This window comes from Neopelma chrysocephalum, unplaced genomic scaffold (genome assembly GCF_003984885.1).
Source record: "Neopelma chrysocephalum unplaced genomic scaffold, ASM398488v2 Primary Assembly neopelma1_86, whole genome shotgun sequence".
In the NCBI taxonomy this organism is placed as follows: Eukaryota; Metazoa; Chordata; class Aves; order Passeriformes; family Pipridae; genus Neopelma; species Neopelma chrysocephalum.
Window position 1 is genome coordinate 4,664,148 of NW_020897748.1, and position 20,143 is coordinate 4,684,290.

The 20,143-nt window shown below is 43.4% G+C and overlaps 2 protein-coding genes and 1 non-coding gene across 7 annotated transcripts in view; 2 read left to right on the top strand and 1 right to left on the bottom strand.

Moving 5' to 3' along the window:
• The first annotated feature begins 5,224 nt into the window (after positions 1-5,224).
• RPL30 (ribosomal protein L30) lies at positions 5,225-9,159 on the top strand. The gene is made up of 5 exons (XM_027692355.1): positions 5,225-5,358; positions 5,454-5,504; positions 6,362-6,507; positions 7,615-7,745; positions 8,993-9,159. The coding sequence occupies exons 2-5, from the start codon at positions 5,484-5,486 to the stop codon at positions 9,040-9,042; spliced, it is 348 nt and encodes a 115-aa protein (XP_027548156.1). The 5' UTR covers positions 5,225-5,358; positions 5,454-5,483; the 3' UTR covers positions 9,043-9,159.
• Positions 8,618-8,752, top strand: LOC113971965. The gene has a single exon (XR_003535720.1). It is a non-coding gene; the product is annotated as a small nucleolar RNA SNORA72 (small nucleolar RNA).
• A 1,466-nt stretch (positions 9,160-10,625) lies between the features above and the next one.
• Positions 10,626-20,143, bottom strand: part of MATN2 (matrilin 2) — a 75,224-nt gene continuing 65,706 nt past the window's right edge. For 4 of the 5 annotated variants that reach the window (XM_027692352.1, XM_027692349.1, XM_027692354.1 and 1 more), the window contains 5 exons: positions 19,362-19,514; positions 14,937-15,008; positions 14,311-14,415; positions 13,972-14,067; positions 10,626-10,968 (listed from right to left, as the gene is read on the bottom strand). In XM_027692352.1, the coding sequence (XP_027548153.1) occupies positions 10,916-10,968; positions 13,972-14,067; positions 14,311-14,415; positions 14,937-15,008; positions 19,362-19,514 (479 nt within the window). In that variant the 3' untranslated portion in view covers positions 10,626-10,915. The remainder of the gene's footprint in view (positions 10,969-13,971; positions 14,068-14,310; positions 14,416-14,936; positions 15,009-19,361; positions 19,515-20,143) is intronic. The other variant, XM_027692353.1, reaches the window with a different exon arrangement.

Consider the following 20,143-nt stretch of genomic DNA (forward strand, 5'->3'; position numbering starts at 1 on the left):
AGATAGCCTTTCAGCACTTGACCCATTTTCCTACTCAACTCCTTTCTTTTCTTCCTTCCTTTCTCATGTTAAAGCTGCTGCAAGGGTGGCCAAGGAGAGGTTTGCATGCAGATGCAGTGGACCCGTGCCTTACTGGGACTTCAAATTCCCAGCAATCTGAAATGAGCTGCATTTGTCTGCCTGACAATACAGGGGATACTTCGGTGCATGACCCTGTGAAAACCAGATGAACGTGTTTGCATTCACTGTAAATGTGATGATTATCAGAGAACACAGTCTGTCACTTTTAATAGCCCTGATGTGCAAAAGTAGAAAATAATGGCTGCAGGTGTTCACACAATGTGGTCGCGTAATTGTGCAGAGACTTGACCAGACTATAAATCTAAGAAAAAGCAGGATTGTATTTTTGCATATTTACATCCTATCAAAATAGTATGTTCTATTCATATTGGTAAAATAAAGATATAGGCCTAGCTTTTCAAAAGATCGGTCTTCTTTTTTGAATTGAACCTCATCTTTAAGGGTTAGCGTGTGACTTCTGGCACCTGAAGGGCAGCTGTAGATCTGTTGTCCCCCTTTCAGCAGCTTTAGCAGATCAAAAGCCCCCCCCTCCACTGTCACATCACACAACATTTCCTTGAACTTTGCTGGCAATGGGTCAGTACCTGTTACTGCCTCAGGGACCTGCCAGCTCTGTCAAGGAGCCCTACCCATTGCCTGCTGATGCTCAGGGAAGGGGGCTAAGCAGGGGTACAGCTTCAGATGTTCCTCTGCATCCCTGGCTGTCAGAGTGATCCCCACTTTCCCACAAGGTCAGCAGTGCTGCCACTTCAGCTTTATGAAGATCTCAGAAGTTCAGAGAATTGAACAGAATGATCCATCCCAGGCTGTGCCATAGGGTGCCTGTGTAGGGCTCATTTTTCAGACTTCAGAATGATTTTTTCTTATTCTCCTTTTCTCTTTTTCCTTTCCAACCTTTTCTCTCAGTTACCTATACACCATGTACGACAGCACGTGTAATTAGCACACACCCCATTTTTCTTAGTGCCTTATTCTCCTGCCATTGGATTATGTCTCATTTTCCAATGAGATGGCCCTATTAACAAGCTGATGGTATTATTGCCACTGCATTTGTGGAGGCCATGCTCGGGGTTCCGTAACACAGAGAAAGAGCTGCTTTGAGATTTCCCTGCAGAAAGGTATGCTGCATGGATGGGCCCACATCTGCAGCATGTACAATACGGACTCCTTGTAACAGAACTGCTGCGAGAGACCCCCCCGGGTGATCCTGGACTGGATCAACACATGAAACACATGAACTTGCTTGTCTGTTCCCAGGTATGTGTATACCTGGCCACCATGTCTTGTGCTGTCGTTTGCTGATATGCTGATGTTGGTGTTAGTGCCATTGCAGGAGCTTCCCTGATTTCCCTTTCTCAGATACACCAAGTTGGTTTCATTTTCCTCCAGACCCAAAATGATGAAGTTGCTTTCCAATATTTGGAATAGGTCAATGCTCCACCAGTAACTTTTCTTGCAGTGCTCTCACTCTCCTTATTCATACCTCTAACTGGTGCTTTCTTACACAACCTTAACAGCATTTTAGGGGGGGAAAGTGATGAAAGAACTTCAATACCACTGCTCTCCAGACTGAATTAAGTTATGTCCCTCTCCATTGGAACCCCTGTTCCTGCTCTCTTACTAGGCAAGCACAGACTAAGGCCAGGGTGGGAGAAGCAGTAGGGGAGGAGGAGTGGCTCCGCTTTCCATAAGTATTCTCCATTCCCTGCATGCTCATCTTCACTGACAAACTGAGCACCAGCCTGTAGAGCCCCTTGGCCAGAGTAATACCTGACTCAGCCAGAGATGATCTCCCTGGCTGAGCATGGTGGGACAGGCAGGAGGGCTGGATGAGACCACAGTGTCTGCTCTTGGTGCTGGGAGAAGTAACGCTGGTTTTCCTGAGGTTGCCAGCTGCTCCCTGAATCTTTCCATCGTGAGACTTGTTTGTTGTAGATAGAGACAATGTCTACTTCTTCCCTCCCTTTCTTCTATTTCTGATGTATCACGGCCTCATTGTAGAGGGGAGCTCTGCATTCCTTGCTGAGGGTGCCTGGGTACCAAACTCTGCCTGACGTGCTTTCCCCCTTTCTTTGCTTCTCAAACAGCTGCACTGTCAATGCCCATCTGCTCCCAGCTGTTGATTTTTAACATAACAGTGTCAGTATAATACTATATAAGGAATTTTGGTGGAGCCAAAGCCTTTTTTTTCTTCTAGTGTTGTTTTCATCTGACTTGGACTCACCCTTTGCCTTTATAAAGGACATTTTATGGACCACAGACCTCCAGGAAAGGCCTTCACAGCCACAGAAGGGAGATTTTGGAGATGAGAGACAATAGTGCCCATCCCTGCATGTATTCCCACCCCCTCTGCCAATCCTTATTTCACCCAGATTTAGGGACAGAATTTGGGGTCCAGTGACCAAAGTGTCTGTTAGAAATTTCTTTTGGAAATGCAGAGTTTTTTAAAAAGCACATCACTGGAAAGAACTAGTTTTATAAAGTGCTAAGGAAAGTACTGCGTTCTCTCCTAATCTGAGCGAAGGTTGCAAGGGTACCCTGGCAAACAGCTCCCTCTCCCGGAGCCGTGCATGACTCCCACATCTTGCAAGGTATCATAAAACATGGAATAGTCGAAAAGAATGGCACCGAGGACTTCATGAGGCCCACAGAGCTTTATATTCCCTTGCCAGTAATTTCAACAGGCAAAAAAAGGTTAATGTTTCACCAGACCACAACCAACCGGGTAAAAGTATAAAGAATTAAAAGCAAAGTCACAATTTGACAGTAGGAATAACAGCAATGCAGCTGAGTGCTGGAGCACAGGGATGAAGAGGAAAAGGAAAGAGCCATAGAACGGAGTTTTCAGCTGCCAAAGAAAAGAAAAGTTGAAAGCATACTTCAAAATTTATTTAATTATGCTCTCTAAAGGAATGGAAATTATTTTGTTTCAGTAAGAGAAATTAGACTATAGAGACACATAAAAATGTAACATTATTACACTACTATTTATATACTACATATATCATTTATGTGCTTAATACAGAAATTATTTCCAGAGAACTTTATCATAAGAGATGGACCAATGTCTGAATTTTACCTGGGGTATTTAAGCTCCACTTAAGTTCGGTGACATTTTTTCCAACCCAGCTTTATCTCATCTTTATCTTAGCATAAATAGCTTAGATATTAATCTAGGTGTCTAAACTGATCTGTCAAAACCTAAGGTTGTTACCCAGAAAAAAATGGTTGGGATGAGGGTTTGCATTTTGATCAAAGGCTGCCTGTCACTGAGGTTATCCTGTTGGAAATATTTTGGTAAGGTGTGTGACCATATACCAGAAAAAAGTTAGCATGGAGGTAGGCATGAAGTAGAAAGGCACAACAGTATATTGCAATGAATGATTTCCCTTATTTGAAATAAGATCTATTAATATAAGCATACTAGAATAACTGAATACAACATGTTTGGGCTTAGCTTTGTAGTTTGTTGTTACACATCCTTTATCAGCAAAGGCATTAAACTTGCTAAAGCCAACAAGCACAGCACTCTCCCGTGCTTGTGCTAACCCAGGCGAGTCTAGAAAAGCTCTTCTGCTATGTAATTTCATGAGAAAATATATACGCCGGGGTGCCTTTCTGGTGCGATGTGTCTTCAGAACACAAATTCACATCAGCAGCAGACTTGCTGTCCTGTGGGTGGATCCCCAGGCCTCCTTTTGGGGATATCACAGGAAACCCCCAAAACTCTCACCCTGAAGATCCACACTGCTCATCCCTGCAATGCCCAGCTGAGCTGGTGCTCTCTGTGCCTCTCTGCCCAGCTAGGCTGGACAGCACTGTGGGATCGACCACAACTGTCCTCGGATCAAAAATGGGAACCTCATGTAACGGCCACATTCACAGCCAGCATGTGTGTGCTCAACCCGACAGTTTTCAAGCTGGTGGTTTCCAGAGGGCACAGGGGCAGGAGGAGGTTTCCCTGCACTTTGACTCCAGCACAGCCAAGGACTGAGCTGCTCAGTGTGGGCAAAGAACGCTGCAGAGTTGGTGGGAGAGCAGACCCATTGCCCCGGCAAACCCCGGAGGTACACTGAGGGCGCCCAGTGCTGAACCTGAGCTTAGTGGCTTGCCATGCTTGAAACTCATGTAACTGCACAGCCCAGGGGTGTATCCCATCAGGACAGGCTGCTGATTACTGCAGAACTGGGGGCAGGCAGGGGCTGCCAGGCCTGGCAGAAGGCAGGCAGTGCTGCTTTAGTGAGGCAATGCTCAGCACTTACAGCAGGGACACAGAGTCAGACCACCACATGTGTCCCCTGCACCTTGTGATACCCAAGAGATTTATTTTCTCCATCCCATAATTTTCCACATCAACTCTCTGTCAGAAGTGACAGTCCCCAAGGGGACTGTCTACTCTGTTCCCATGAGAGCCCAGCTGGAGTACTGCATCCAGCACAGGAAGGACAGTGACATTTTGGAGCAAGTCCAGAGGAGGCCACCAAGGTGATTAGAGGGATGGAACATCTCTCCTATGAGAATCGGGATTGTTCAGTCTGGAGAAGTCTTAGGGCTGACCTAATTATGGCCTTCCAGTGCCTGAAGGGAGCCCACAAGAGAGATGGAGAGGGACTTTCTACAAGTGGCAGAACAAGGGTGAATGGCTTCAAACTGAAAGAGAGTAGGTTTAGATTAGATATTGGGAGGAAGCTCTTTACTGTGAGGGTGGTGAGGCACTGGAACAGGTTACCCAGAGCAGCGGTGGATGTCCCATTCCTGGAAGTGCTCAAGCCCAGGCTGGATGGAGCTCTGAGCAACTCTGTCTAGTGCAAGGTGTCCCTGCCCATGGCAGAGGAGTTGGAACGAGATGGTCTTTGAGGTCCCCTCCAACCCAGGCCATTCCATGACTTCGTGATTCTACGATGGAAAGCTCGGGCCCCTGGGACTCTCCCTGCGAGGGGCTGCCCATATCAGCGTCCGAAGCTCCCACGAGGCTGTGACGGTAAACGGGCCCCTGGAGCCGCTCAGGGGGACGGGGAGGGGCGCGGATGAGGAAGGGCAGGGACCGGACCCAGACCCGCGCGTGCCCACAGGAGGCGGCCCCGCCCCCAGCCAGGCCCCGCCCCTTCCACCGGGCCCTGCCCATTCCCGCCCGCCGGGGTTGGGGCGCGTTGACGGCCGAAGGGCGGGGCGGGGAGCGTGCGCGCGGCTCTCGCGAGAGCTGCCGCGGGTATTCGCGCGGTGCGCGGCAGGAGCGGCCCTTTCTGCCGGCCCGGCCATCTTGGCGGCGCGTCTGTGGTGAGCGGGGCCGGGCCGGGCCGGGCGGGGGGCGCGGGGCGCGGCCGGGGCGCTGCTGGGTGCTGACCGCTCTGCTCCATCCCACTGTGTTCCAGGTACCGCCAGACCCCGCGCCAGGCAGCACCATGGTGGCCGCGAAGAAGACGGTGAGTGGGAGCGGGGACGCACCGGGTGCACGTGGCTGCGGCCCGGCGGAACGGGCCGCACCCCGGTGAGGGGGAGCGGAGCCCGGCACGTCTGGGTTGGGGACCGGGGGTGCCGAGGTGGGGGGGCCTCAGAGCTCGGGCCGTGCCCTCCTGACACAGGCCGCACCCCCCGGCCCCCTCCCGCCGGGTCCCGTGTCCGGGTTCCCTCCCGAGCAGCTCACAGGGCCCTGAGCTGGATGGAGGAATGGGGAGCTGGTGCCCAGTTCCTAGTGCGAGTGGAGCTCCGCTTCTGCATTTCGTGCCATGTTCTGGCCTTTCTCTTAATGCGGCTCTAACAAGTCTGTGTTTTGTGTTAAAAGGGGCCGTGCTCGTCTTTGCAAATGCCTTTCCTTACTTGTGGGAGCTTCAGCACGGGATTGCTTCTTTCTACTGCCCAGTATCACGCTGCCACTGTGCGCCCTAGGGAGAGACAGACTCCAAACCTGACTTAGATTTGCAAGGCAGAAGTCGTATTTACTTGGGAGTTGAGTAGCTGAGCTTGATAAGGGCCTGTCAGATACACACAGATGTCATTGACTTGTGTAGGCAGCAACAGTGCTTTGAGATGTATTTTCTTATTGTAAGATATGTAGGTAAGAGAAAACTTTCTGAAGTTGGGAAAACAGTATCAGCAATCTCTTATCAACAAGCTTTCTTACACTCAGAGGGGTTGAGTGGCCTTTCTTATTCTATATTTCAGTTTATTGGAAAATTAGAAAAAACTGCTTGTATTTGAAATGTCTTTGTTTTCTTATGTTCTCCATTATTTTGAAAAATGTAAAGTAACACACAGTAATGCTTTTCTACATCTTTTTCAGAAAAAGTCCCTGGAGTCCATAAACTCAAGACTTCAGCTGGTTATGAAAAGTGGCAAATACGTGCTCGGATACAAACAGACTCTGAAGATGATCCGGCAGGGCAAAGCCAAGTTGGTCATCCTCGCCAACAACTGTCCTGCTTTGAGGTGAGCAGACGTTTGGAAAACAGTTCTCTGTGAGACAGGTTCTTCGTGCAAATGCATCGTGTGCTAATTGCTGCAGTAAGTTAATGCAGAGGACCTCATGGGCACGTTCCAGAGCGATGTGAAATTAAAGTGATGGGTGGTTTGGTGTGTAATGATTTCAGGTCTGGATGTGTTGAAATGCTTCCTAGTGGGTTTTTTTTTTTTGGTTTCTCTTCCAAGGAGTTCATACGTGAGAAGCTAGTACAGGAAGCTTTTCACACTGTGTTAGCATTCACTGAGAGTGCGTTGGGGCTGAATTCCTGTGCTTTTTCAAAGTAGTGTATTGGAAAATAATTTTACAGCTAGGAAAACCGATAATTGATTTAAAATATTTGAAGCATACAAAATCTGCTGTCTAAGTTAGTTATAAATTAGGGTTTCTGGTGAGTGAGTTGCTTTTTTGAGAATGAAATCTTCACTAACTTCCTGACACTTTTCTTGTGGAATATCTTGGGCGCTTTTTATTGTCAAGGGATATTAACAGACTCAAGAAAATGCAGATGTGGAAATGAGAAATTAGATGCTTGAGAAATGGCAGGACTGTTCCAGTAGGCAGCAGTCCCCAGTGTTAGTGGGGATTCCAAAAGTGCTTGAGAAGCAGTATTGACCACTAGAATCTCCTGGTGGAAGCCAGAAGAGAGGGGAATATAAATGGGCTTCTTGTTTTAAATTAAAATACACAGTTTATTTCTCAGCTAGCAGCAGCTGTATCTCTGTTCAGTGTCTGGCCACTGCATATCAACATTAATATTGATCTTTGTTTATGCACTTTGGCACAGCTACAGCTTTTTAGAAGTCTGCAAGACCTAAAACCTGTTTTTACTGTGTAGAAATAAGCATGTGTAGGAGCAGCCTGAGAGGTTTGTTGTTACATACCTTCAGCATAGGTCTGGGTAAGGGTACCTGAGCTGCAACGCAGGGCTGATTTTGTCTGGCAAGGAACAGCTGTGTTTCTCTGGGTGCTAAGGAAAACTGTGTAAGGTTTAAGTGTGACATGAGTTAAAGCTGCTCTCTCTGTATTGCAGTCAGTACAGAATTGTACTGTAACACCCAGTTTTTGGATTTCAGAAAATCGGAGATTGAGTACTATGCCATGCTTGCCAAGACTGGCGTCCACCATTACAGTGGCAACAACATTGAATTGGGCACAGCATGTGGAAAATACTACAGAGTGTGCACACTGGCCATCATCGACCCAGGTAATTCCCTCCTACAGTAGAGGGACCAAATGAGCATGTATCTATGGTTCCTCCTTTCTCCTGTGAGCAGCAGCACTGAGCAAGTAAAGAGAAGGAGTGATGACACACTTTGCTTTTTTCCATCAGGTTTAACTCTTAATTTCCTTTGACCAAAATCCTGTTCTTTTGTGAGTCCTAGGTTCTTAGAACCTGGAAGGACTGCTGCTTCTGTTTGTAGATAGCTCCTTTTACTGCTGAACCCTGTGAGCATTTTCTCTATCTGTTGGTCCATAGGGAGGTTTCAGTACCTAGGAAGCAACTTTATGGGACATGTTTCTAAGAACCCATTAACTCAGATACAAGCTCATGCAACGTGCTGTTTACATCAGCCCTGTTTGACTGTTCTTAATCAAAACTAAAGGATTCTGACTTGTTTTGCTTCCCAGAATGATTTATCCAAAAATAACCTATATGCAGATGGATGCTAATCAAGGATTGAAAATTATAGTAAACATTTTATTTTAAAAGTCTTTGTGTATTTCTATGGTTTGGTGGCACTCTTTGTCCCACAAAGTTGCTCAAGTTCCTTATATAGTCTGCTTATTAGGTGACTTGCCAGCCTCTTTCCAGAATGTTCTAAGAGAAGAATCACTCTCATGTTCTGTTTGTTGCCCAGAATACATACACATGCATTTAATGATTTCTGTAATAACTTTCACCAAATGTTCCCCAAATGACATCGGTTTGAATTCACTGTTACTTCAGAAGACTTTATTTAGCTTGCTTGTATTCAAATAGTAGCTGTAAACCTAATTTTCAAAATGTCACTTTTAGGTTTGATTTTGGGTGGGGTGGGAGCTGCAAGTAAATCCTGCTGCTGTGTAACAAACCTAATGCGAATATTCTCGCTGTCCTGATATTGCTGTGATCAGGGGAGGCTAGACATTCGCTAGAGTAAAACTATGCATTGTGTCCTCCAGCACTAGACTGCTGCTCTAGTACTGGCCTTGTAAATGCTAGTAACAGCTACATAATTACTGGGAAAATACTGTATTTGGATTAGAAAAATACAGTTACAAGTATTTTTTATCAAATCCATAAAAATTACTTGCTTTTTTCCTAAACAGGCTCTCTACTGCTTTTAAGTTGTTTTCTTTTTCTAGAATCACCGTGGTGTTTTTATGGGTGGGGTATTTTCCTACTTTTTGGCTTATTCCTGAAAGCACCTTCTGTGGGTCCTTTTGTAACAATATATTTTTATTTTACAGGTGACTCTGACATCATTAGAAGCATGCCAGAACAAACCAGTGAGAAGTAAATGCTGTAAAGGTGTTATTTCTACAATAAAACTGGTTACAGATATCTTTTAAGAAAAATTTCTATTATACCTTTTTTGGTTTTGGGAACAAACTATATAAATGAAGATTCATTACCACTGCTGTGTTTCGTGTTGTGTTAGAAATAACCTTAATGGGACAAAGCTTGCCTGTTTCTTTCTGTAGAAGATGTGGATCTTGAGAGGTAAGTGGAGAAAGGCTTGATAATGGCAAGTATGGTGCCAAATCCCAGCTGGCTAGGGCTTCCTTAGTGTTTGGTTTTGGAGTGCTAATGCAAAACCAAGGCATAACATGAAGGACAGTAGCAAATTTGGGATATTGGTGGGGGATCCAAAAGGGTTTGCTTGCACTGAAATAATTCATGCAATTTTTACCAAACCAATCACAGTACTAATGTGCATTATTCTATTTCTTTTCCTTCCAAGAGTACATACCTGTCAAAAGGCAAACAGGATAGCTGCTAGATGTGCTAGATGTGTAACACTGCTTTCAGTAAGATACCAGTTAACGTTGCAAAGGTGATTTTAAATTAGTATCTTCTATTTCAGTTTTCAAAGATGTTAAGAGACAGATGAGTTGGTGTTCTCAAGTCATCATTGCTGAGAATGTTGGTATCTTAAAGATTTGTGCCTGTTTTGTGCAGGACCGTAACTGCAGGATGTTCCTTATTACTAGGGACTGTTGAGGTGCCAGTGCTTTGCTGACAAGTGATAAAAGAAACACCTCATGAAAATCAGTATGTACTTGCAACCTTGTGGAATTCCAAAGTGTGCAAAAGCACAAGGTACCTTTCAAAGCTTGCTGTTACGTATTCATGCACACTCATTAGCTTATCTGGGATCACTTGATCACTTAAGTTCTGCTGCAGCTCCTTCTGTTATAAAATGGATGAAGTTGTGTCTTTCCATTTGGAGATAGTAAAGAGGCAAACCAGTGCACGTCAAAGCAAAGGAGGAAGTGCTGATGTCTTTATCTATTAAACCGTAGATGGGGATAAGTTGCAGCCAACGGGAAAGAGTGAAACTTGAATGCACTTCAGTTGGCCAGAATGGCTGGAAGGAATTTGCTGGTTTGTTTATGTTTTAGTGTTTGGCAAACAGGTGTGCAGTTAGCTGTATTGACCAAAGAATGTTTTCATAATTAAAATATTAGTTGCATTCAGGAAAGTTAGAGAGTCTGAATACTGACCAAGGGACAGCAGGGAGAGGTTGGATGGTCTGGATGTACTAAGAGCAAAAGTACTGGAAACTTCAGACTGTGATGCCCTGATAATCCAGCAGACTTGCCCCTCTGTGCATTTACTTTGATCACAGTTTAAACACAAAGGTGTAAATTTGTATTTTTTACTTCCAGCTAATTTCAGTAGTCTGCTCATTTGAAGAATCCAAGTAAAACCTAATGGCTGTGAATGCTGTCCCACTGGTTCTGTTTATCTCTGTATGTATACGTAGTACTATATATATTCACACAGATTGGGTGCTTAAAATGTTAGCAGAATGGAGGAGGGAAGTACAAAAAAGCCATAAATAAATTCATACCCTAAAAGTACTTCAAAACATGGAGGTTTCACTTCAAAAAATAACAGCATTTTATTATTTTGCATAGCTTATTTCAGTTAAGTTCTGCTTAATTAGAATTTTTGCTAGTTACTAAATTGTTTATAAAATTTTCAACATTTCTTATCTGCAATCAATGCAAGACAGAACACATGGCATATAGATGCAGGGATCCAAAATACTCTTTTTCAACTTCAGACAAAAGGATTAGTTATTTTACTTTGAACCAGTTTAAGAAAATAGCTCTGACACATTTGTATGTATAAATATACAGTGTAGCATACACTTTAAATTCTCGTCAGTATCTTAGCCTGTTTTCCAAGTCTTCCATTCTCTTTGTCATTTCTTCGAGTACATAAATGTTAAGGAAAGAGAGGTAGTGCTAAGATGCATTAATAGAAAAAGTCATCTGCCTGATTGTTTTGGTCCATAAACTTTCTCTTGTTTCTCCTCTTTGACTTTCAGTAGTTCTAATACAATACTCCACTATATTTTCTTGTTCTGATTTGATCAGCTGAGTTGAGAAAGCTGTGTGAAGCCCCGTTCATTAACAGACATACCTTGACATTGAGTTCATATTGAAGCTTATTACAAAGGCGGGTGGTTCTGATAATTGATCGCTTTCCTCTATTTTAAAGGGAAGGTAACTATCCTATTTAATGCTGTTTAAAAAATGTTCCAATTAATCACATGGAAAGCTGCATGTAACTAACAGATTATAAAACTGTATGGAGCTCTGAGAGTGGAGTAAGAATGTCTGCTGACGATGAGCTGTTCTGCCCCACGGTCGTGTCGTGTTGGGTACTGTTTTTACAAAGCCAGTGGTTTCCAGACAGATGTGAAATAGAGCACAACAAGCCCCATGGGATCTAGGGTTGGCTCCACATAAACTAAGAAGCTGTAGCAATACAGAGCAGCGTACAGCATCATATTCCTGATAAGCACTTCTAACTGGCAGGAATTTTATGTCTGCTGCAGCAGGAAGTTGGACCAGTACTGTTTACCTGAGCATCTCTCTCTGAGTGCCATGGTAAGGCTGCAGCCTGGGGGAGCTGAGAGGAAGAGGATGCCTAGCATCAGGAGGGAACTGAAAGCACTGAGGCCCACCTCAAAGGGATGAAGTTGCTGCATTCCACTCTGCTTGTTAATCTAGTGTCTCGATTTCAACATTTTAAGGTCTTCCACAAGGGAACAGGGAGAGCTGGGTATATAAATTGGGATCTTTGACAAGTGGCACAGGAATTGGTATGGGTAGACAGGCAAATTGAATTCAGCCTCTGAGTTTGGCCAGAAGAGCCATGTGCTCTGTGTCCCCTCCCTCCCTCCCCACCTTGACAGCAGGAGAATATATCCTCTGGGTAGTAAGGAGCAATAGTGTGGGTCCTGCTGTTGCTGTGGGCACTAGCCTGCCTGAACATTGGGTTGGTTTGGTAATTCCTCAGCTGTCTGTCTTGCTGAAGGGATTACTCTGCATATTGGCATCATGTGAGCTGCTTTCTTTGCAACATCCATGTTTCTCAAGTGTTTACAGAGGCAAAATTCAAGCAATTGAACTGCATTCAACTACTGATAAAAAAAGTTAAATGTAGCTGGATAAAAATCATCAAGAGTTTGGACTGGTCTCTCTAAATACATATTCTATAACTGGAGCTAGTTTTGTAGCCAGTTCTCCCACTCCCCCCCAGATCTCTGGATGAGGACTGGCCAGCAGTCTTCTGCAGCTATCAAAAACTAGTGTATCACCCTGTATCTGAGCTGCTCTTGAGATAAGGCAGAGAAACAAGATTTGTAATGGAGAGGAAACTGGATGGTTCTTAACTTTGTTCAAAGCAGTGTTTGCACAGTGCTCTGAGGAAGTGCTTAGCACTATTCCTCTCATAATCCATAGGTCTCTGGCTCAGTGTCAACAGCTTTTCTATCACCTTGAGTCCTTGGAATAAAACTCAAACAGTTGCCCGTTCAAATTGTAAAGCAAAAAAGCACATGTTGCTAAGCTCTGTTCTTGATTCTGAAGAAGCTCCTTGTAGCCTGGCTGTAGGAGATGACAGTAAAAAGGCTGAGGCTTCTCCTGAAGGGGTGAGGAGTGGTCTCCTTTCTTGTCAGCATCTAAGTTGGAAGTCCATGGGCCTGAATAACTCTTAAGGATGTGGGAAATGACCTAGAATTTTTTTCTCCGAAGTAATTTGGAGAAGTCCCTTCAGAGAAGGGCATTTGAAATGAGTATTTGAAGCACCTAGCAATAACCTTTTACAATGGCTTTCTCCCCCTTTATGAAATAATTCTACTTTGCATTGAATAATTTAATCAAGAGATCAGAACGTGATTCCTTGAAGCGTCTACCGAAGGATTCACTTGGGAAGGTGAGAGTGAAGCTGGCTGCTGCAGGTACATAAAATAGCTGGAAGTAAGGTCTGAACTGGTAGGCAATGTTTTGCATCAGGTTAACAGAGCCCGCTGGTCCTGCCTGCTGTTACAGCCCCTGAGGGCTCTGTTAGCCTTGCTCTGGACAGACTTCACAGGTTCCTCAGTCTGAAGCTGTTCTTGTCTAGGAAGCACACAGGAGCTGTTGGTGTCACTGCACTCTTCTGTGCAGAAAGTAAGTGCTTACTGATCTTGCACTCAGTTGTAGAACTTAAAGAGAAGATGTGATGTCTTCTCACTATATATTTGATCAGACAGACACAGCTTTCATGAAGAAAACAGGAATTTCCTGCATAAATAGTGCATAAATACTGCATGATGTATTGTATTGCCAATTTGTTGCTGTTGTCTGCTGAGACATGGTAGATGTTACAGATAGTACAGCAGCCTTTACACTAACAGTTCCCTTGGAAAAAACAGACTGAGGGGGAAGGGGCAGAAGCTACTGATCTGCACTTTGCTTATTTTTATCTGCATTTCTTTTGATGCAAAATTAATCAAACCTCAGTCCTCTGAATTCCTCTTCATCTGGAGTATGATTTTAAATGACTCACTGCATCTGGTGCCTCACCAAGCAGTTCAAAAGGGAAACATCTCCTGTAGCCAGTAAATGCTATTTCAATACCATCTGAAGAAGCAACGAGTGTTAGTCTTGAATTTGAGTAGTCATTTCTTTGCTGTCCCTGAAGGTGTTTACTGTTAGGGGATATTAAAACTTAGGATCTTTATTAATATCTTGGTCCCTTCTATGAAGGAGAGACAGATTACAAGTCTTGAAGGCCTTGCTTCTTGGAAATTATTATGTAGTTTAGATTTTCATGACAGCAAATTGATTTGAGCTATGGATGCAGTTTGGACTTGATGCATTAAAATTATAGTTTCTAATAACCTGCCCTTCCTGTCTTAAATGTAAAAATTATTCCGAAAGGATATATCGCTCGATGAGTTTTCTTACTTCATTAGTTGCATAGTTCTGGAACGTCACAAGGTTTTCACATTTGCACTGGTCGTTATCTTTTGAAGCTTTTGCTGAAAAACAGAAACCATCAAGCAAAGGCTAAATGCTTAATAAATTGAATGGGATGAGGGAGGAAATGATAAGGATTTAAAAATTCAGAGTAAGTTTAATACAGCTTCCTGCTCTCAAAACAGGTCAACATCCAAAGGAATGCTGGGGGCAGATTTTGTAAATACTGGAAAACAGTAAACAATATGTAGGCCTGTATAGTGAAAGAGCAGTTTAGTTATTCTAAACAAAGGTAACCTGATTACCTGTTGTTGAGTGACTGTGACTGTCTTCAAAAAGATACTTGTGGTGTATTGCAAGGTGTGGACAATCAATGACATCTGTGATGGCTATTGTGGTTGATTCGGGTCCTGCAGGAAACCCCCCAAAAGTCTAAAAATCAAACCCACTTAATTATACAGTATTTTTTTTCCGCTCACATGCACTGAGTTCTCCTTAATTAGTGAGTAATCACACTGATTGCAGTGAGGATCATTCATGGAGAGGACTAGGGACACAAAGATGTGAAGGAACCAAGCTGTTAGGCTGTATTTACCGTATACATGATTGTAAGATGTGGGTTGCAGAACTGAAAGGAAGCTATGAAGGTTCCTGTGAGAAACAAGTGACTGAAAGCTGAACATGCTTGAAATACAGTGTTGAAATACAAGTTTCCCCATGAAGTGATGTGTTTGGATGCAGCCATGCTTTTGTTACAGTGAATCTCAATTTTTCACATTGCAGAAAGGAGGGTGGCTTGGAGGAGGGGGAGGCAGGGGAATGCAATGAACAACTTCAGGTGAGTTGTGAGGGTGCTGTACAGAAGGTGATGTGAAGAGGCGACTTAGCAATGACTGGAGAGACAGCAGGACACTGAGTGAAAACAGACAACCTGAAGGCTGTGGACCCATCTTATGAAGTCTGCCAGACGATGGATCCTGCTGGTGAGGTGACTTGCTCAAGGCTGGTAGATAGAAATTGTCAAAGGAAACAGTATCACAAAAGGCGCAATAAAAATGTTCACATTCCCTAGAAATGGAGATGTTTATTGCCAGTAACTTGGTGTTTGTCTCATTACACGTGGAGAATGCCTCATACTTGTGCAGTTTAGAAGAGGTCCAGTGTTGACGGAAACTCCAGGACTTGCCCTTCAACTCAGACTATCAGAGGAAGTCTTCCAAAACCAAAGTGGTTTATGAATAGATTAATAGTAGTGATGCAATCTGAAATGACAGCAATCTACTTTGTGTCCTTTAGTGAAAATTCTTGCGTGTTTCATTATCATCCATCAGTCCTTTGGGGTGAACTGAATAAGAATAAAAACTGCTTGGAGAAAAAAGAAGTTTCTTACTCTCCTTCAGCTTTCTTTATAACAGGAAACACTGATCAGGGAGTTGGGAGCGTTTAGGTGAGAAGTGTGGAGTCTATTTGATGCACTGCAGTTATAAGCAAAAATACACGTTTCTAATTGATGAAAAACAGCCTTTTAAGTGTAGGGATTTATTTCAAACTCTGCACACTCATCTTTTTAGTCAAAAGGTGTTTGGAGAGAAATGGAAACCCGTTCTATCCGTAGGGGTAACTACCTCACTCGTGATGTGCACTGCCCCTTTCTTGCCGCCAGAGGGCAGTGTGGAGGCAGCTTTGCTTCCTTAAGAACGGGTCTTTTGTTAGAAAATAAACATTTCTTCCTTCGACTGACTTTGGAGCCCTTAATGGCTCAGATGAGCTAAAGAACGTGTAGTTAACAACTGCACGACTTGATGAACCATGCCAAGGGAGTGGATGGAGCATCTGGGGCTCTCCCTCTGGAACCCAGAGTTCCTGCACTGAAAATAAATGCATGAGGGTAAAAGGTGACAGTACAAACTCTCCTGATGTGCCATGAAGATGCAGTAGGGAGATGGAAGATGCATCTGGGCCACCCAGGTCTATAGCTATTGGGATCCCTGCTGGTTCAGCCAGTTTTGATAGATGCACAGTAACATATATAATGGCCAGTCTTCGCGAACGAAGATCTGGGGAAAGGTCTTTTTACCTTTCCAGCCTGCGCAATGGATTTTTTAGGTGAGACACAGCCTGCGCTGAACTGAGCCCACCCTTTAATCCTAAGGTTCATCTGCCGGGGCCAAGCAAGCTTGGACAATGGCAGTGAGGTCCTCAGGACGTAGGTTTGTTTAGAGTGTCCTTCTCATAGATGGATGGCCTCACAGGGCTAACGAGCTACCATCTGCCCGGGGGACTTGGAATTCGAACCCGTGGTCGCAGCAGTGAGAGTCCTGCATGCTAACCACTAGGCCACCAGGGTAACATATATACAGCTGTGCTAAGTTGCACTGGGAAGGAGATGAGATCCTCTTGGGTGGGGGCTGGAATGACTGAGCATGAGGATCAGGGAATGAACAGAGATGAATGGTTGAAGAAGAAGACCAGAGATCAGTGGGCAGAACTACAATATTTTTATATGTCTATATATCTCTCTCTCTATATACATCTATCTCAAAAAGTCTGCATGGGAACCAGCTGCTGGAAGGAATACAGTTTTTTGAAGAAGAGTTCAGGGCAGAGAAGTGTGGGATGAAATCACAAGGGAAGGAAGGAAACAAACTTGGTGAGGACTAGCAAAAGAATGATGAACTGCGAAGATGGATGGTGAGATTTCCAGTGTAAGAGGGAAGGAACAGGTAAGATGAACCTCGAGTGTTTGATGTTGGGTAATGACGTGCTCTAGAAGTTGTTCAAGAGCTGCAGGCTAATGAGGGGGTTTTTAGGATGGGCAGAGGAACTGACCTGAAATGTCTGAGCTTTGGACACTGGGCTGGTAAGGACATATAATTAGGGACAGAGAAAAAGACAGATACACTGGTAGAGGTGTGGCAGAAGCTCTCCAGTTTGGGATGGGAATTGGGCATTTCAGAAACTTCTCTGTAGGCTTCAGAAACTGGTTGGGGCTCCAAGATTTCTGATCTCATTGCCTCTGTAAAGCTGAGTAAACAGACAAGTAGTGACAGAGGCTGCTCACCCTGAATCCCTTAGTGAAGTCAGTGCAGTGAACAAAATTGTTGGGGAACAACTGAAGTTGGGGAGTTTGTTTTTACTGTTCTGTTTTGTAACAAAACACAAGTAGCTTATTAAGAGAAGCCTTTGAAAAAGTGTCAGTAAAAGCAGTGTCTATTTGCTGCACTTACAATGATCTGCAATTTAGAAGGAGAACAGAATGTTAACCAGCAGGCTGCTGAGTACTGTCATATGATCAGGGCTGGGGTCTGGTGACAAAAATAGTATATGACCATGTAATTAAAAGCTTTCATAATGCACATGCTCAGAAAGGGATGAAGCCACAATCATGTTGAGAATGTGTTATGTATGACATTGCTGTAGCCTCGTTAGTGCTTCCAGTCAGATGAGAAATTAACATTAACCAAGGCGATGAATGGGAACCTTCCGACTGAGTTCCTCTTAATAAGAGACAAGAGAAAAAAAAACCTCTTTTTTTTTTTTTGCCTTTACTACTAGTCATCAAGAATAATTAATAGTAATCAGAAGCTATTCTACAAGGCAGATGCTTTCTTGCAGAATAAAAGCAAAAAGCCTTACCCCAAAAAAAGATTTGGAGGGCTTCTGATTTAGTTGGAAACATGCAGCGCATCCACAGCTGGGACTGGGGATGAGAGGCTTTTTGTCAGTGGAGTCCATGAGGTTCACAGGATCTCCCACTGTCCTCACAAGCTGGAGCCTCAGAAGTCCTCAGCTAAGGACCAAGGTTGGAGTAAAAATAAAGTTATTGCTGTTGCAAAGGATGGGAAAAATTAGGCTGTAAAAACAGAAGGGGAAAAAGCACCCCAAAACTTTCAGCTTAGGTAACAGACTTGGAGGCTGAATTTCTGGTGGAGTGAGTTGATGAGCAATAGCTAGTCCTGGAGTGTCCGGAAAAACAAGGCTGGGTGAGTCCTCAGCTCACAGGTGTGAGGCATTCATTGCCTGTTATGAGAGAGGAGGAGCAGGACAGAAGCTAAGGCAGTTACTAGAGATGCACACTAGAAACTGCCACAAAGGGGCAGGATTTACTTATTTTTTTCATAAAGTAATAAAAGAAAAAAAATTGTCATTGCTAACCACCACTGTGGGTACCTGAAGAATGCATTTCCATCACTGAGCTCTGGGGCTTGTTAATGAATGAGAATTATTATACCGGGGTTTGCTAATGAGTGGGAATTATTATACTGGTTGCCAGGTAGTTTTGGCTTTGGCATCTCCACAGGCTTTTAAGATGACATGCTGTCATCAGCAGATTATCTGCCTAATAGGAAGGTTAATTGAACTGACTTGATTTCATGTTATCATAGTATTTAGTATTTCAGAAAGATGGAACTAGGACCAAGGACTGAAAGACAGAGAGTATACAAGCTAGGAAACATCCTCAAAGTTTTTTTTACAGATTCTTCCTTGTCATCTGTATGAGGAAGAAATGTGCTGCAGCCAATTTTACACAGTAATGTTAATGAAAAAAAGGCAAAACCTGTTTGCATTTAAGTCCAAGAAAAACAACCAAGTAAAAGCTAGTAAAATTAAATTATCTTGCACAATTCTCCTATGACTAATACTATTCCTAGTGTTCTTTCTGAAATTTGCTTCAGGTACCAATTTGAATGTAGAAATATTACTGAGTCTTGGGAACGTGTGAGTGGGAGAGGTAGGCTGTCCTCTCTCTGGCTGAACAGCTTTCGCCCCAGCTCACGTTCCCCTTCCTCTTCAGCTGGGAGAGGTAATATAGAGGCTGTTTGTGCCAGAGTGAAGAAGGGTGCTTTCTGGAAAAAACGGTCCACATTTGTGGAGCAAAACTTGGAGCTTACGCACACTGAAATCCACTCTTTGTAGCTGTGAATGTATACTCAGTGAACTATTTTTAGTCTTCTATAAATAGGCACAACAGGTCTTGATTATTTATTTGCTGTGGTTTAGGTTTTTGCCACTGGTCTTAAAAATATTTTTTTTTATTCTCGTTAAGGTATTACAAATCCCCGATTATTTTCCTACATTCCTAACGAAGTAGGTCAGGCTTCTTTGGTGGGGTGGGGTTCATTGCATTACTGTAGAAATAGAAAAGGGAAGGAGCAATTGATTCTTCTGGGCATAGAAGTGTACATTCAATGCACCCTTTATGAAAATAAAGGAAAGATAATTTCTATATACCTTTACCCAGTGATAGATTAACGATATATATTCCTCACATATTAAAGGAGAGAAAAATCTAAGAAGGAAAACATCTGTAGGCATTCACTCCTTTGCTATCTCAAGGAAAGTCGAATTTTGTTACCTTCACAGATTTGGGCTCTTAGCTCTTCACTTATGTCCTCCAAAGCTGTGAAATCCTCAGCATAGAAGAGATGTTTATATGATGGCTCAGAAGCAATTTCCAGCAGTTCTTCCTCAATTGCTTTTCCTATTCCAATTGCATAGATGATTATACCTGGATTCAAAAGAAGTTGCACATAATTATTACTTCAGCAGTTCTAACTCTAAGTACTTGTTCCTCTGTGAAAGGAAGATATGAGAGAAAGGGAGAGCACAAGAAATGTATATGCTGTGTAACTTCAACATCAGTGTTGAAGAGGCTTAATATGCTTTAGTTACTGAGAGATTTGTAGAAATTCACTTGTTTGCTGTAATTTGACATATAGCTTTTAAGTTAAAGAGATGACAGTTGCCTGGCACTACTGATATTAAATGGCCCCAGAAAGAGTTATTGCAAAACACCCTCACAATTGCACTGAAAGTCCCTGGTTTGTGTGTGTCTGTGTATGTAGGATATGTCCAATAAAGCTAATTATTGGGTGGAAAGAAGACCTGTTACATATTAGAAAATGGGGGAGAATCCTGAAAGACGGCAGTATTTTTTTTAAAAAATACTAAAGTGTTTCATGGAAATCTTCAGATCATATTCAGACTAGATTCTTGCACTCTAGAGCACATTAGCAGGCTGGGAGGCCCACTTAGGAGGGTAAGAATGGGAAAACAAATGATTTGTGGGGCTAGGAAAGAAAGAGCCTTACAACAGGGATGCTCAGGATAAGTATTTCCCCAGCAGAGATGCTATGG

Coding starts and splice junctions, on each gene's coding strand:
- RPL30 (XM_027692355.1), top strand. CDS start 5,484: ATGGTGGCCGCGAAGAAGACG. Junction 6,508..7,614: donor AACAACTGTCCTGCTTTGAG/GTGAGCAGACGT, acceptor TTTGGATTTCAG/AAAATCGGAGATTGAGTACT. Junction 7,746..8,992: donor ACTGGCCATCATCGACCCAG/GTAATTCCCTCC, acceptor TTTATTTTACAG/GTGACTCTGACATCATTAGA.